Source organism: Telopea speciosissima, chromosome 9, assembly GCF_018873765.1.
Source record: "Telopea speciosissima isolate NSW1024214 ecotype Mountain lineage chromosome 9, Tspe_v1, whole genome shotgun sequence".
In the NCBI taxonomy this organism is placed as follows: domain Eukaryota; kingdom Viridiplantae; phylum Streptophyta; class Magnoliopsida; order Proteales; family Proteaceae; genus Telopea; species Telopea speciosissima.
Window position 1 is genome coordinate 12,467,062 of NC_057924.1, and position 12,682 is coordinate 12,479,743.

Sequence of the window (12,682 nt, forward strand, 5' to 3'; positions counted from 1 at the left end):
GTCCACATCACCTTCGAGCTCAGTTGCCTTCCCTGGTTGTTACTGAAACGTCCTGGGCAGGACATAAACCATTGAGATCTGTACCTGAGTAGGGACTGTTCCAAACATTATTTCGACCAGCTCGCCGAAATCCACGTCTGGGGAGTGTATGGGATTATCCAGGCCTTCATTGCTATCTCCTAGGCTGGCCCCAGTGACAACATCTCCGAACATGTCCGAGTCGTTGTCTTCGATCTTGTAGTCCAAAACTTTTGGCTCCAAGAGCTGACGATCTATCGGCTCTATCTCTGACTCCCTCTTCGCCTGGCACCCTGTCATACAACCTTGCCTGTGGAGGTTTGCATCTGGCTCATCCCACCCCTGGTAGGCCGAACTTTGGTGACTTCCGTTTGCTTGCCCCTGTTGGTGGCATCTTTGGGCCGCCCTTTTCCTCTGCCGCCTCCTTTTTCGAGCCCGAGTCATACGACTTGGACCAGCGTCGGCTGGAAACTTCGATGTTTGGCAACTCTCCATTCTTCGTCTTCAACCTTGGGCAAGACCATCCTGGGCTTGTGTTCCTCTGGACCAAGTAGGCTACTTCTAGCGGGGCTGGTCTTTAGGTAGCCTGTTCCATACTGCTCATAAGTCAAGCGTCTTTGTATGGACAATCTCCTGAGCCGGTCCTTAGCTGACGGCCTGGAATGACTGTCCAGCTGCTGGGATGTTTGGACTCTTCGCTGCTCCGGAGGTAGTCCGTTTCCAACCTTCTCTTTTGGGGATGGCTGCCTACTTTGCCCATGCACAACCTCCTCCATTGATGGCCGTGGCATCTCTCATAGCTTCCTGACTGGTTGGCTGCACTCGGGACACACGTCATGATGACGCCTCGGTGCTTCTTTTAACTTAGGTGTAACTCCCCCTCGTTCCCACCAGCCTCTCAATCCTCCGTGTGGGTCGAACTCGTAATGGGGCTTAGTGTAGCGGTGTTTGCCCCTCCTGTATCGCCTCTAGGGTTCTTCTAATTTCTCAGGCCGTACCGGGACATTACTGGACCGCCCCATCACTGGTGCCTTGGGCGGCTCTGGTGGCGCCCATGGCGCTACCCCCACTCCTTTCGATGCGTTGTGCCTGTTCTCACTGTCACAACTAGCCAGCCCGCGATAGGGAGGAGCCAGCAGGTTTAAGCGTGACTCTGATGGGCGTGTTGACTAGCTCGACCTGACTGGACTGGCCTCTAGTCCGATGCTCAAGGGTGGTGTTGCACCTCTTCTCGGCCCGGCCATCCTGGAGAAATCGGCACTGATCATGTTGACTGGAAATGGGTCTTCGTCCACCACCATGACCCCCTTTTCCTTTGCAGGAAACTGCAGGCGCCCAGCCGTGATAGCTTTCTGCAAGGCATTGCGTAAAACCACACAATTAGTTGTTGTATGAGTTCGGGTGTTATGCCAGTTACAGTACTTTTGGTCCTTCAGTTCATGACTAGGAGGTATCTGGTGCCCTGGAGGCAGTTTAATCTGCTTGTCCTTAAGCAGCTGGTCGAAGATTAACTCAGCCTTGGAAATTTCAAAGGAGTAATTTACTTTTGGGTCGTAGATCCTTTGAGGTGCGGCCTTTGATTCAGCCTATTTAGCTTGGACGCTGGGCCTTACCAAGGCCTTGCATACATATGGCTTCCCCTCCGAGATCTCTGCCGCATCGATCTCAATTTCCATGTAGTCCACTTGCTTTTGGTCACCAGTACCCCGTAATGGGAATGCCCGACCAGCAGAATCTTTATAACATGTTTCGATTGAGGCCGCTTGACGCTGGACCTCCTCTTTCAGCAACTGCTCGTAAGGCACGGCCTGAAGTACCAACTGCCCCAAGTCAGGGAAGTACTGGCCAACAAACCATTTTCGGAGCTCAAAGTTGAGCCCTCCCAAGGCCATCTTTGTGTATTCGACCTCAGGCAGAGGATTAGGGCACTTATATTTCGCCGTCTTGAAATGGGTAATGAACCCTTCTATGGTCTCTCCTGGCTCTTGGGTCATCTTAGCCAAGTCAGCTATTGTGACCTCAAGTTCAGTCCGATAGAACTGGGTATGGAATAACTCCTCCATCTCCTGCCAACTTTGGACTAATTTGGCAGGTAGGTTAAAGTACCAGGTAAAGGCTACCCCTGTAAGGGAATTGGGGAACAGCCTGAGCTTTGCTGCTTCGATTCCTCCCAAATTTCCACATTGTACCATGAAACGGGCTATGTGTTCAATGGTGGAGACCTTGTCTTCTCCAAAGAACTTGGAAAAATTTCGGGATTTTGGGATTCCTATTAAGGTCCACCATATCAAAATACTCCGGGTAAGGTTTCTGGTAAATGGGTCGTGGCGTGGTCCTGTAAAAGGGGTTGATGCTTTCTTGAATGATCTTAGTCAACTCCCCTCGATCAATTGTCACGGGTGTCCCTTGGGCAACGGGGTGCCCTGTCGCATCGGGTGGCCATGGATTACCATGGAAAGTCTACCCCGGATGAGGATTCGCGGGAAACTCTGGTCTCTGGTCATACCTAGGAAAGCCCTCTCTGGGACCCAACCCCGTAGGCCGATGTCCCGCGATCCTGGGTGCGGATACCCTCCTATAGGGATCGCGTTTGCCCCTGAGACCGCGGCATTGTGGGACCCTGGATTAGGTCTGATGCTGCTGGCCTGGGTGCCACCCCTAATGGATGACCACTGCAGGCCTGTTGGGATGGGGGCGACAGGCATGTTGGTAGTGCTACCTGCCTGGAGGTTCCCAACAGGATTGGCGGCGCCAAGCTGAACCGCCGGATACAAAGGGTTGGTGAAAGTCATTGCCTGAAGACCGTCTCAGGGTCGGTCCCCTATAACAGGGTTCTGCCTCTAGCTTCCGTCGTATGCGGTCTGAGCCGACTGGACGCCTCGGCCTGTCTCAAGCCCTCTCCCTTCGGCCATCAGGAAGTCGGGGTCAAGCTGTACTGCCACGACATGTGGTCTTGCCCCTGGCGTTACTTGCTGCCGAAGGGCAACCAAGGTCTCGCGGAACTCATCACACTGGCTCTGCTGACTAGCCACAGACTTATCTACCGCGGCCATCATGTGTCGTAGGTCATCAGGGATCGGTTTGAAAACATCCACTAACTGTTGTATCCTACTGGCCAAAGGGTTAACCACATCGCGGACCACAACGGCCAGCTATTGTGCAGAGTCATGGCTGGCATTACTGCCGTGTGACCTGCACGGGTCATCTTCGGCCTGATCGACGAACTTGGCCGCTGTGGGGTTTTCCATCCCTTCGTCATCATTATTTCTCTATGAGTACGAGGTCGTCTGGGGCCTCTTTTTTGTCTGACCATATCAATGGTTGGCTTATGAGGGTCCCACCGGGCGTGCCAAAATGTGTTGGTGAAAAAACTCCCAAACACTCACACATGGGACTCCGCACGGTGTGCGAATAGCGCGGGCGTGGGAGGACCTTTGTGCAGGTCCAAATGAGGCTGAAAACAGCCCAATCTGACTCCTTGCCAGGCTAGTAGGTCTCCCTCCTGCCTGAGTAGCTCTAAGGTCTTTTGGGTTAAGCCAACCACGCTTAGGCACGAAATACTACAGCCTTATGAATGAAATAAACAACTATACTACAAAGAAGAATAACAAGACTGAAACAGGAATCATATTAGCCAATCATACCCGATACAAGCATAGGCCTTGCGCGCGCAGCCTTTCAGCCTTCAGCATGCAGTTGTACATCCCTTAATCTCGAAATGCTAAGCTAGTAGAAAAAAAACGTAAATGGCAAATGAAGAAAGCAAAAAATAAAGAAGTGTGAGATGTGTGTCTGGTTCTTGTGTGTACTTTTCAAATCTGCCTCCATCCTTATAAGGACGGGCATCGACGGTTACCAGCCTGCCAACCGTTCCCCCCTAGGCCCTTCTCTTCAGCCCATATCTCTCAGGGTCCAACCGGGAACTGCCATGTGGATCACCACGCCCCAACCGCTACAAAAATTGTGGGTCCCACCTCCAACTCCATCGCCTTCATTCCTCACAGAACGTAGACCTGCGCTGGATGACTTCTATCCCCCTGGCACGTGGCTCAGCCCCCCAACTGCTAGATCGTGGTTGCGCTGCTGTGCTTCCTTTGGCCCAACGACGATGGCCTGGCCCACTCGCATCGGAACCAATTAATTTGGGCCGCAAACAATAACACAAGACGATATTGATACTGGTGAATCTGTTGAGTTTTTGTGCATGGCAGGGTTTGAAGAATCGAATAATTATGTCTATCAAAATTTTTGTTTATAGTTTTTTTTTTTCTCTCTTTTTCTCAACATCGAAACATATTGTAAAGAAAGGATGAAGAAAATAACAAGTGCCGACCCAAGTGGCCAATGACACTACACTGACGTGCTTTTCGTTTTTTCACGGGTCACATCAGACGTTGAAGATTGAAGAAAAAGAAAAGATGAAGAAAAATTGCCAACAAGACATGGATGGTGGACCCAACCATGACCATGTGATCGCCGATTTCGACGATATGCGAATTATACGGCTGAGATACAGCTATGGGTGACCACCACGCGCTCAGACATTAAGGACTGAGGATTGAATCATCCCGCTTGGAGACTCGTCTTGGAATGCTCTTATACAGTCAGACTGAGCTTCCATTAAAGGGTCAAACCTCATACAGAGTACGGACAAGTTTCTCTCCCTCAACTTCCAGGGTTTCTTTTCCTCAAAGGGCTTTTGTTCGGGAAATGGTAACTCCACATTAACATGCTCTGCTCTCTGAATAACTCTCTCTTCTTCTTGTAGAGTGGGACAATTGTAGAGATGGGGTTGGTGGGTCACCCAGGAGATGCAGATGCAGATGGAGATGGCTTCTCTGACCTTTCCTCCGGTAATAAGCACAAATACAAGAAGATGGATTCGGAACTAACAGAGGATGATGACCTCTCACATCACCACCATCGTCAAAAGAGTGAGAGCCACAGTACCCAGAAATACGTAATCGCCTGTGCCACTTTCGCTTCTCTCAACACTGTACTTATCGGCTACGGTAAGTCTTTTTCCCCCCCTTTCTCGGTTTCTCCTTCTCTGTTTCATAGTCTGTTCTATACTGGTTTTTTTTTTTTCTAATCCGTTGTGCATTTGTAAGAAATCCAACATTGCTCTGTATGCTGCGTTTTCCTTTTATCAGAGAATATCGACATCACTGGTTATGTTTGTAACAATCTAAAATTCAGATCTTTTATGATCAGAGGACCCATTACTGTAGAAGTGCCTGGATCCCAACCATTAACCCCCCAAACACAACCCTCGATGAGAGAAGGTGGTGAAACCCCAATTGGGGTGAAATGTCACTATAACAGCTTGTGTAGTCTAAATAGTTGAATTGGTTTTTTGAAGCATCCTTCATACCAATTTCCTATACTGATTGTTGTGCAGTTTCTCGAATTGGTAGAATTTTTTTAACTTCTGATTTAGTATGGGCCTTATTATATGCAGATTTGGGTGTCATGAGTGGAGCACTCATATTTATTTTGGAAGATCTTAAGATAACAGAACTGCAAGAAGGAGTTCTTGTTGGTTGTTTGAGTGTCATCTCGTTATTGGGTAGTTTAGCAGGTGGAAGGACCTCGGATGCTATTGGTAGGAAATGGACAATGGCTTTGGCAGCCATTGTCTTCCAAACAGGTGTTGGTATAATGGCACTTGCTAATTCTTTTAGAGTATTGATGGTTGGAAGACTTCTGACAGGGGTGGGGATAGGATTTGGAGCTATGATTGCTCCTGTTTACATTGCTGAGATATCACCCACCATTACTAGAGGATTTCTTACCTCATTCCCTGAGATTTTCATAAATGTAGGAATCCTTCTCGGCTACATATCTAACTATGCATTTTCGGGTCTTCCTGCACATATAAGTTGGAGAGTAATGCTTGGTGTCGGAATCATTCCCTCAGTTTTTATGGGATTCGCTCTTTTGATCATCCCTGAGTCACCCAGGTGGTTGGTAATGCAGAAGCGGGTTGAAGAAGCAAGATCGGTGCTAATGAAGACAAATGAAAATGAGAAGGAGGTGGAGGAGAGACTATCAGAGATACAACAAGCAGCCGGGACTTCTAAATCAGAGAATTACGAAAAGAAACCTGTATGGCGTGAACTGTTGGCCCCTTCTCCGTCAATTCGGCGAATGCTGATCACTGGGTTTGGAATCCAATGTTTCCAGCAACTTGTGGGAATTGATACAATCCTGTATTACTGCCCCACGATCTTCAGAGAATCTGGGATTCAGGACAACAGCACACTTCTTGCTGTGATTGTTCTTGTTGGAGTTATCAAGACTGCAGTCATCTTAGTGGCTACTTTTCTCATTGACGAAATGGGTAGGAAACCATTAATGTACATCAGCACTGTAGGGATGACCGCTTGTTTGTTCACTTTGGGCCTTTCTCTATCTCTGCTAGAGCATGGACATGCTGCGGTCATACTCACAATCCTGTCAGTTTGTGGTTATGTGTCTTTCTTCTCTGTTGGAATGGGCCCAGTTTGCTGGGTATTGACATCTGAAATTTTCCCATTGAGGCTGCGTGCTCAAGCAGTTGCACTTGGGACCATGGGGAATAGAGTTATAAGTGGCCTGATTGCAATGTCATTCCTCTCTGTATCTCGTGCCATTACAGTGGGAGGAACATTTTTCATCTTTTCTCTGCTTTCCGCGTTCGCTATTGCATTTGTTTATGCATTTGTTCCTGAAACAATGGGGAAATCTCTAGAGCAGATTGAGTTACTATTTGAGGATGAGGGAGCACTGAAAGGTTGTGAAGTGGAGCTTGGAGATGTAGAGCATCTTGTGCCAAAAGAATGATGTGTTTCGCAAGTTGGTTGGTTTGATTGACAGAAGTCTTCTACCTCTGCAACTTGCTTGAAATAGAATATGAATCCTTTTAATGCTCTAAGAGCCTTTCATATCTCCAAGGGGGATCTTTGTCTGCCTTCTACTGGTGTAGTATATCTCCGGCAGAAATGTTATCACCTACAAGAGATGCAGTGGCAACCAAGATGGGGCAATCAGAAGTGTTCCTGAACTTATCACAACTTGAGGCGTATGGCTCTTCCTCTTGGATTGATATACCTCTTAGAGCTATTAGTACTTGAGTTCTGAGTACTTATTCTTTCCTTGGAAAATTGAAATCATTGATTATTTGATTTGGTCTTTATGCTGCTACTGCTAATTGCCTTTATTTAATAGGTTCTTCTACTTCAATTGTAATGTTCCTTGTTGGTTCTTCAACAAGAAATAATCAAAATTGTCAGTCTTCTGTAAGATATTTGATATTTTGATGTAATAAATCTAAGATGTTGTTTCAGGTTCTGTTATGGTTCAGTGTTGTTTGATGAAACCCTATCCAGGCTGAAGAGAGGGTATGAACAAAGCACCCATGTGGGCTGGATTGACCACCTCAGCACTCAGTGGTATATACAGACCTTGTATCAATACATGGCTTCTTCATTGATTGGAAATATGTCAATGTTAATTCCCCAATTCAAATATTCAAACCATATTTCTGCCTGCCACATATGGAAATTTCCCTCTGTATTTTTTACCATGTAGCCCTTGTTCACCCTTCTTCAAACTGTTTGACTTCTTCAATATTTTTCAAAGTTCTATTTGAGTTGAAACATACCACATGAAGGTAAGAGACTTGGAACAGGTCAGTAAAAGATCTAGAGTCACTGTAACAATCATAAATTCAAGAGTATCAATCTTACTTTGGTTTGGTATTGCAAGAAGGTAAGCAATTAAACTTAATTTTTGGTTTCTTGTTCAGGTTGTGAGCGATCCAAGCCTGACCAAGTCAGGAGTCTGCTGGAGGTGGAACAAGGACTCAGCTTCCTTTGAGAACCAGCTGTCCCTAGAAGCCAGTGATGTATGTAGAGAAGGCAAGGACGGTGTGGGAGGTCAACGAGAAGCTTGTTGGTTTGGCTTGAATGAACATCCGGGGATTAGGTTTCTCTTATTGACAGATTTTCACCTTGGAAGTGGGGATCAAGAAACATTTAGCTCCAGATGATTGTGCTCACCATGAATGTCTGTGCTTTTGTATGCAAAATTCCTCTTTGTAGATGTAGAAAATTTTGAATTGCCTGGAGACAATAAAATCACTCAGTTACTTTTACAAAAGTTTTAACAGTCTTAGACTACTACAGCTTGAGCTGCGAAAGGGTATTAGCTCCATAATCATCTGTGAAATTATCTATCCATGGAGATTAAATTATTGACATGAAGACAGGTTAGAATAGGATCTGAAACCAGGAGGAGCAAATAGGAGATCAAACAGATGCAAGTATAACATGATGAAGGCAACACTAAAGAACCATTTACATTTCAAATAGGAAGAGAAATTAGCCTAAAGAGAGTTAAAATGAGATTGGAAGAGAGCCAAGAGAGATTCATTTGTCCAGGATTATGTACGGACCCTAAAAACCCTGACAACCCAAATGTGCTTGGTAAAAGAACATCACCAGAGACCATTTTACAATCCAACTCTTGGTAGGTAAACCATTATAAAATAATCTCCAACCAAAAACTTTAAACATGGTTGAGCAGCTTCCAAAAGAAAGACCACCATCTTTTAAAATCACAAGAAACAACTATCAACCCAAAATCTCTCAAACCATTACAAATTGAAGCAATAGAGACAGGAGGAAATAAACTATAAACAAGATTAACATTCCACTGTGAACTACAGATCAGATCTGAAATGACAGTATAAGCACTATGACAAGCAGAAGATTGAGGAACAAATGAAGCCACACTAGGAATCCAGGGATTAGTTCAGATGTTGGTACTCCTACCATTACCAATCAAATAAGTAAGGGCAAGAATCATTGTCTAGTATTGTACAGGGTCCAATGAGATCGCACGCAACAGTATCAATATGAGTAAGATATTTGATTTTATGGAAAGTGAGGTATTAATTTCACCCACTCTTGTATATCAAGTTGGAGGGACCACGCGACTAGGTAAGTAAATACTATTTCTATTATTAAAAAAAATAAAGGATAATAGTATTTAACCTTGAAATCCTGGGCTTGTTGGCAGGCAATTGTTATGTAACAGAAGACAATATTGATGTTGATTGCAGAGTTATAGCTGTGTAATGAAATTGGATGTATCAGATGAGTTTTTTGTGCATGGCGGGGATTGAAGAATCAGAATCAATCATTGTGTCATCATAATTTTTATTTTATTACTTTTTTTTTCTCAACATCCAAACATATTATAAATTTTTTTAATTTTTTGTTTTTTGACAAAAGGTTTCGAACACCGCCGTGCATGTTGCACAACCATGACTGTAACCATTGAATGGAAATAATATGTACAAGATCATGTCCATCCAATAATTGCAAATACAATTGTGCACCATTCATGATCATATACAAAATCTCTTCCTTTTTTTCATGTCTACGAAAGATGATTTGGATATAACAAGTGACACCCAAACTGGCCAATGCCAAGTATAGATTGTATAGTTCTTCTCTAATGACAATGACGTTTAACATTATAGTTAATCTCACACCACTCATGGAATATAGGAACCATGTTTGGGGTGTGAGAACAACATCCCATGGATGGTGTGAGATCGAGTGGTTAAACTTCATTAGAGAGGATCTACGTGCATTTTTTTGTTTAAATCTTTGGTGCAATACATTTAACTTAAAAAACAAGGAATAAGGAGGTTCACGGTTCACATCAGCCGTGGAAGATAGAAGAAATAGAAAACAAAAGATGTGGATGGTGGACCCCACCATGACCATATGTATCGTCCCATTTTCTGTGAGAATTATACGGCTGAGATACTGTAATGAGTGACCGCCACGCGCTCAGTCGTTGACTCATTAAGGACTACTACTGAGGAATCATACTTCTTGGAACCTTGGAATGCTCTTTATACAGTCAAACAGATAGAGCTTCTCTCCCTCAACTTCCAAAGGATTTTATTTTGTCTGGAAATGGTAAGGGTTAAATTCACATTAACAAGCTCTGAAGCTCTGCTGCTCTGCTGCTCTGCTCTCTTGACTCTGTGATATGCAACACTCTTAACTCTGTCTTCTTCTTGTAGAGAAGGACTGTTGCAAAGATTGGGTTGGTGGCTCACCCAGGTGATGGAGTTGGAGATGGAGATGGAGATGGAGATGGCTTCTCTGACCTTTCCTCCTGTAGGAAACACAAATACAAGATCGAAAGCATTAATACCCAGAAATACGTAGTCGCCTGTGCCACTTTCGCTTCTCTCAACACTGTACTAATCGGCTACGGTATAGTATTTTCTTCCCTTTCTCCTTCTCTGTTTCATAGTCTTCTCTATCTTGTTTTTTTTGAATCCGTTGTGCATTTGTAAGAAATCCAACATTGCTTTCTGTGTGCTGTGTTTTGCTTTATCAGAAAATATTGGCATCACTAACCATTTTTTTGTAACAAGCTAAAATTCATATCCTTTATGATCAGAGTACCCATTACTGTAGAAGTGGCTGAATCACAACCCCTCGATAACGGAAAGAAATAGTATAAAAGGATTTTCCGTCTACGGGGGTGAACCCTCAATTGGGGTGAAATGTCACTGTAACAGCTTGTGTAGTCTAAATAGTTGAATTGGTTCTTTCAACCATCCTTCATACCAATTTCCTATATTGATTGTTGTGCTGTTTCTCGAATTCGTAGAATTTTAATTTCTGGTTTAGTCTGGACCTTCTTATATGCAGATTTGGGTGTCATGAGTGGAGCACTCATATTTATTCTGGAAGATCTTAAGATAACAGAACTGCAAGAAGGAGTTCTTGTTGGGTGTTTGAGTGTCATCTCGTTATTGGGCAGTTTAGCAGGTGGAAGAACCTCGGATGCTATTGGAAGGAAATGGACAATGGCTTTTGCAGCCATTGTCTTCCAAACAGGTGTTGGTATAATGGCACTTGCTAGTTCTTTTAGAGTATTGATGGCAGGAAGACTCCTGACGGGGGTGGGGATAGGATTTGGAGCTATGATTGCTCCTGTTTACATTGCTGAGATATCGCCCACCATTAATAGAGGATTTCTTACCTCCTTCCCTGAGATTTTCGTAAATGTAGGAATCCTTCTCGGTTACATATCTAACTATGCATTTTCGGGTCTTCCGGCACATATAAGTTGGAGAGTAATGCTTGGTGTCGGAATCATTCCCTCAATTTTTATGGGATTCGCTCTTTTGATTATCCCTGAGTCACCTAGGTGGTTGGTAATGCAGAAGCGGTTTGAAGAAGCAAGATCAGTACTAATGAAGACAAATAAGAATGAGAAAGAGGTGGAGGAGAGACTGGCAGAAATACAACAAGCAGCTGGGATTTCTAATTCAGAGAAGTACGAAGAGAAACCCGTGTGGCGTGAACTGTTGGCCCCTTCTCCTTCAATTCGGCGAATGCTGATCACTGGGTTTGGAATCCAATGTTTCCAACAACTTGTGGGAATTGAAACAACCCTGTATTACTGCCCCACAATCTTCAGAGAAGCTGGGATTCAGGACAACAGCACACTTCTTGCTGCAACTGTTCTTGTTGGAGTTATCAAGACTGCATTCATCCTAGTGGCTACTTTTCTCATTGATGGAATGGGTAGGAAGCCATTAATGTACATCAGCACTGTAGGTATGACTGCTTGTTTGTTCACTTTGGGCCTTTCTCTATCTCTGGTAAGTCATGGACATGCTGTGGCCATACTCACAATCCTGTCAGTTTGTGGGGATGTGGCTTTCTTCTCTGTGGGTATGGGCCCGGTTTGCTGGGTATTGATATCTGAAATCTTCCCATTGAGGCTGCGTGCTCAAGCAGTTGCACTTGGGGCCGTGGGGAATAGAGTTATCAGTGGCCTGATTGCAATGTCATTCCTCTCTGTATCTCGTGCCATTACAGTGGGAGGAACATTTTTCATCTTTTCTCTGCTCTCCGCGTTCTCTATTGCATTTGTTTATGCATTTGTTCCTGAAACAATGGGGAAATCTCTAGAGCAGATTGAGTTACTATTTGAGGGTGAGCGAGCACTGAAAGATTGTGAACTGGAGCTTGGAGATGTAGAGCATCTTGTGCCAAAAGAATGATGTGTTTCGCAGGTTGGTTTGACGGACACAAGTCTTCTAGCTGTGCAACTTGCTTGAAATAGAATATGAATCCTTTTAATGCTGTAAGAGGCCTTCATATCTCCAAGGGAAATCTTTGTCTGCCTTCTACTGGTATACTATATCTCCGGCAGAAATGTTATCACATGCGAGAGATGCACTGGCAACCAAGATGGGAGTGTTCCTGAACTTATTCACTACTTAGGCGTATGGCTCTTCCTCTTTGATTGATATACCTCTTAGAGCTATTAGTACTTGAGTTCTGAGTACTTATTCTTCCTTGGAAAATTGAAATCATTGATTATTTGATTTGGTCTTTATGCTTCTTCTGCTAATTGCGTTTATTTAATAGGTTCTTCTACTTCAATTGTAATGTTCCTTGTTGGTTCTGCAACAAGAAAGAATCAAAATTGTCTGTCATCTGTAAGATATTTGATATTTTGATGTAATAAATATAAGATGTTGTTTCATGTTCTGTTATGGTTCAGTGTTGTTCGATGAAACCTTTTCCAGGCTGAAGAGAAGGTATGAACAAAGCACCCATGTGGACTGGATTGA

At 44.2% G+C, this 12,682-nt stretch overlaps 1 protein-coding gene across 4 annotated transcripts; it reads left to right on the forward strand.

Annotated features, from left to right (window-relative positions):
• The first annotated feature begins 4,763 nt into the window (after positions 1-4,763).
• Positions 4,764-12,451, forward strand: LOC122640990 (probable polyol transporter 4). Of its 4 annotated transcripts, XR_006329792.1 has the most exons (3): positions 4,764-5,030; positions 5,480-6,936; positions 12,197-12,451. XR_006329792.1 is itself a non-coding variant. In XM_043834300.1 (2 exons), exons 1-2 carry the CDS (start codon positions 4,805-4,807, stop codon positions 12,104-12,106), a joined length of 1,590 nt encoding a protein of 529 aa, XP_043690235.1. In that variant the 5' UTR covers positions 4,764-4,804; the 3' UTR covers positions 12,107-12,451. The 4 variants fall into 4 exon arrangements, 3 of the variants coding, with proteins under 3 accessions (XP_043690235.1, XP_043690234.1, XP_043690236.1); XM_043834300.1 differs by lacking the exon at positions 5,480-6,936 and having other exon boundaries at positions 10,743-12,451; XM_043834299.1 differs by lacking the exon at positions 12,197-12,451 and having other exon boundaries at positions 5,480-7,193.
• The last annotated feature ends 231 nt before the right edge of the window (positions 12,452-12,682 follow it).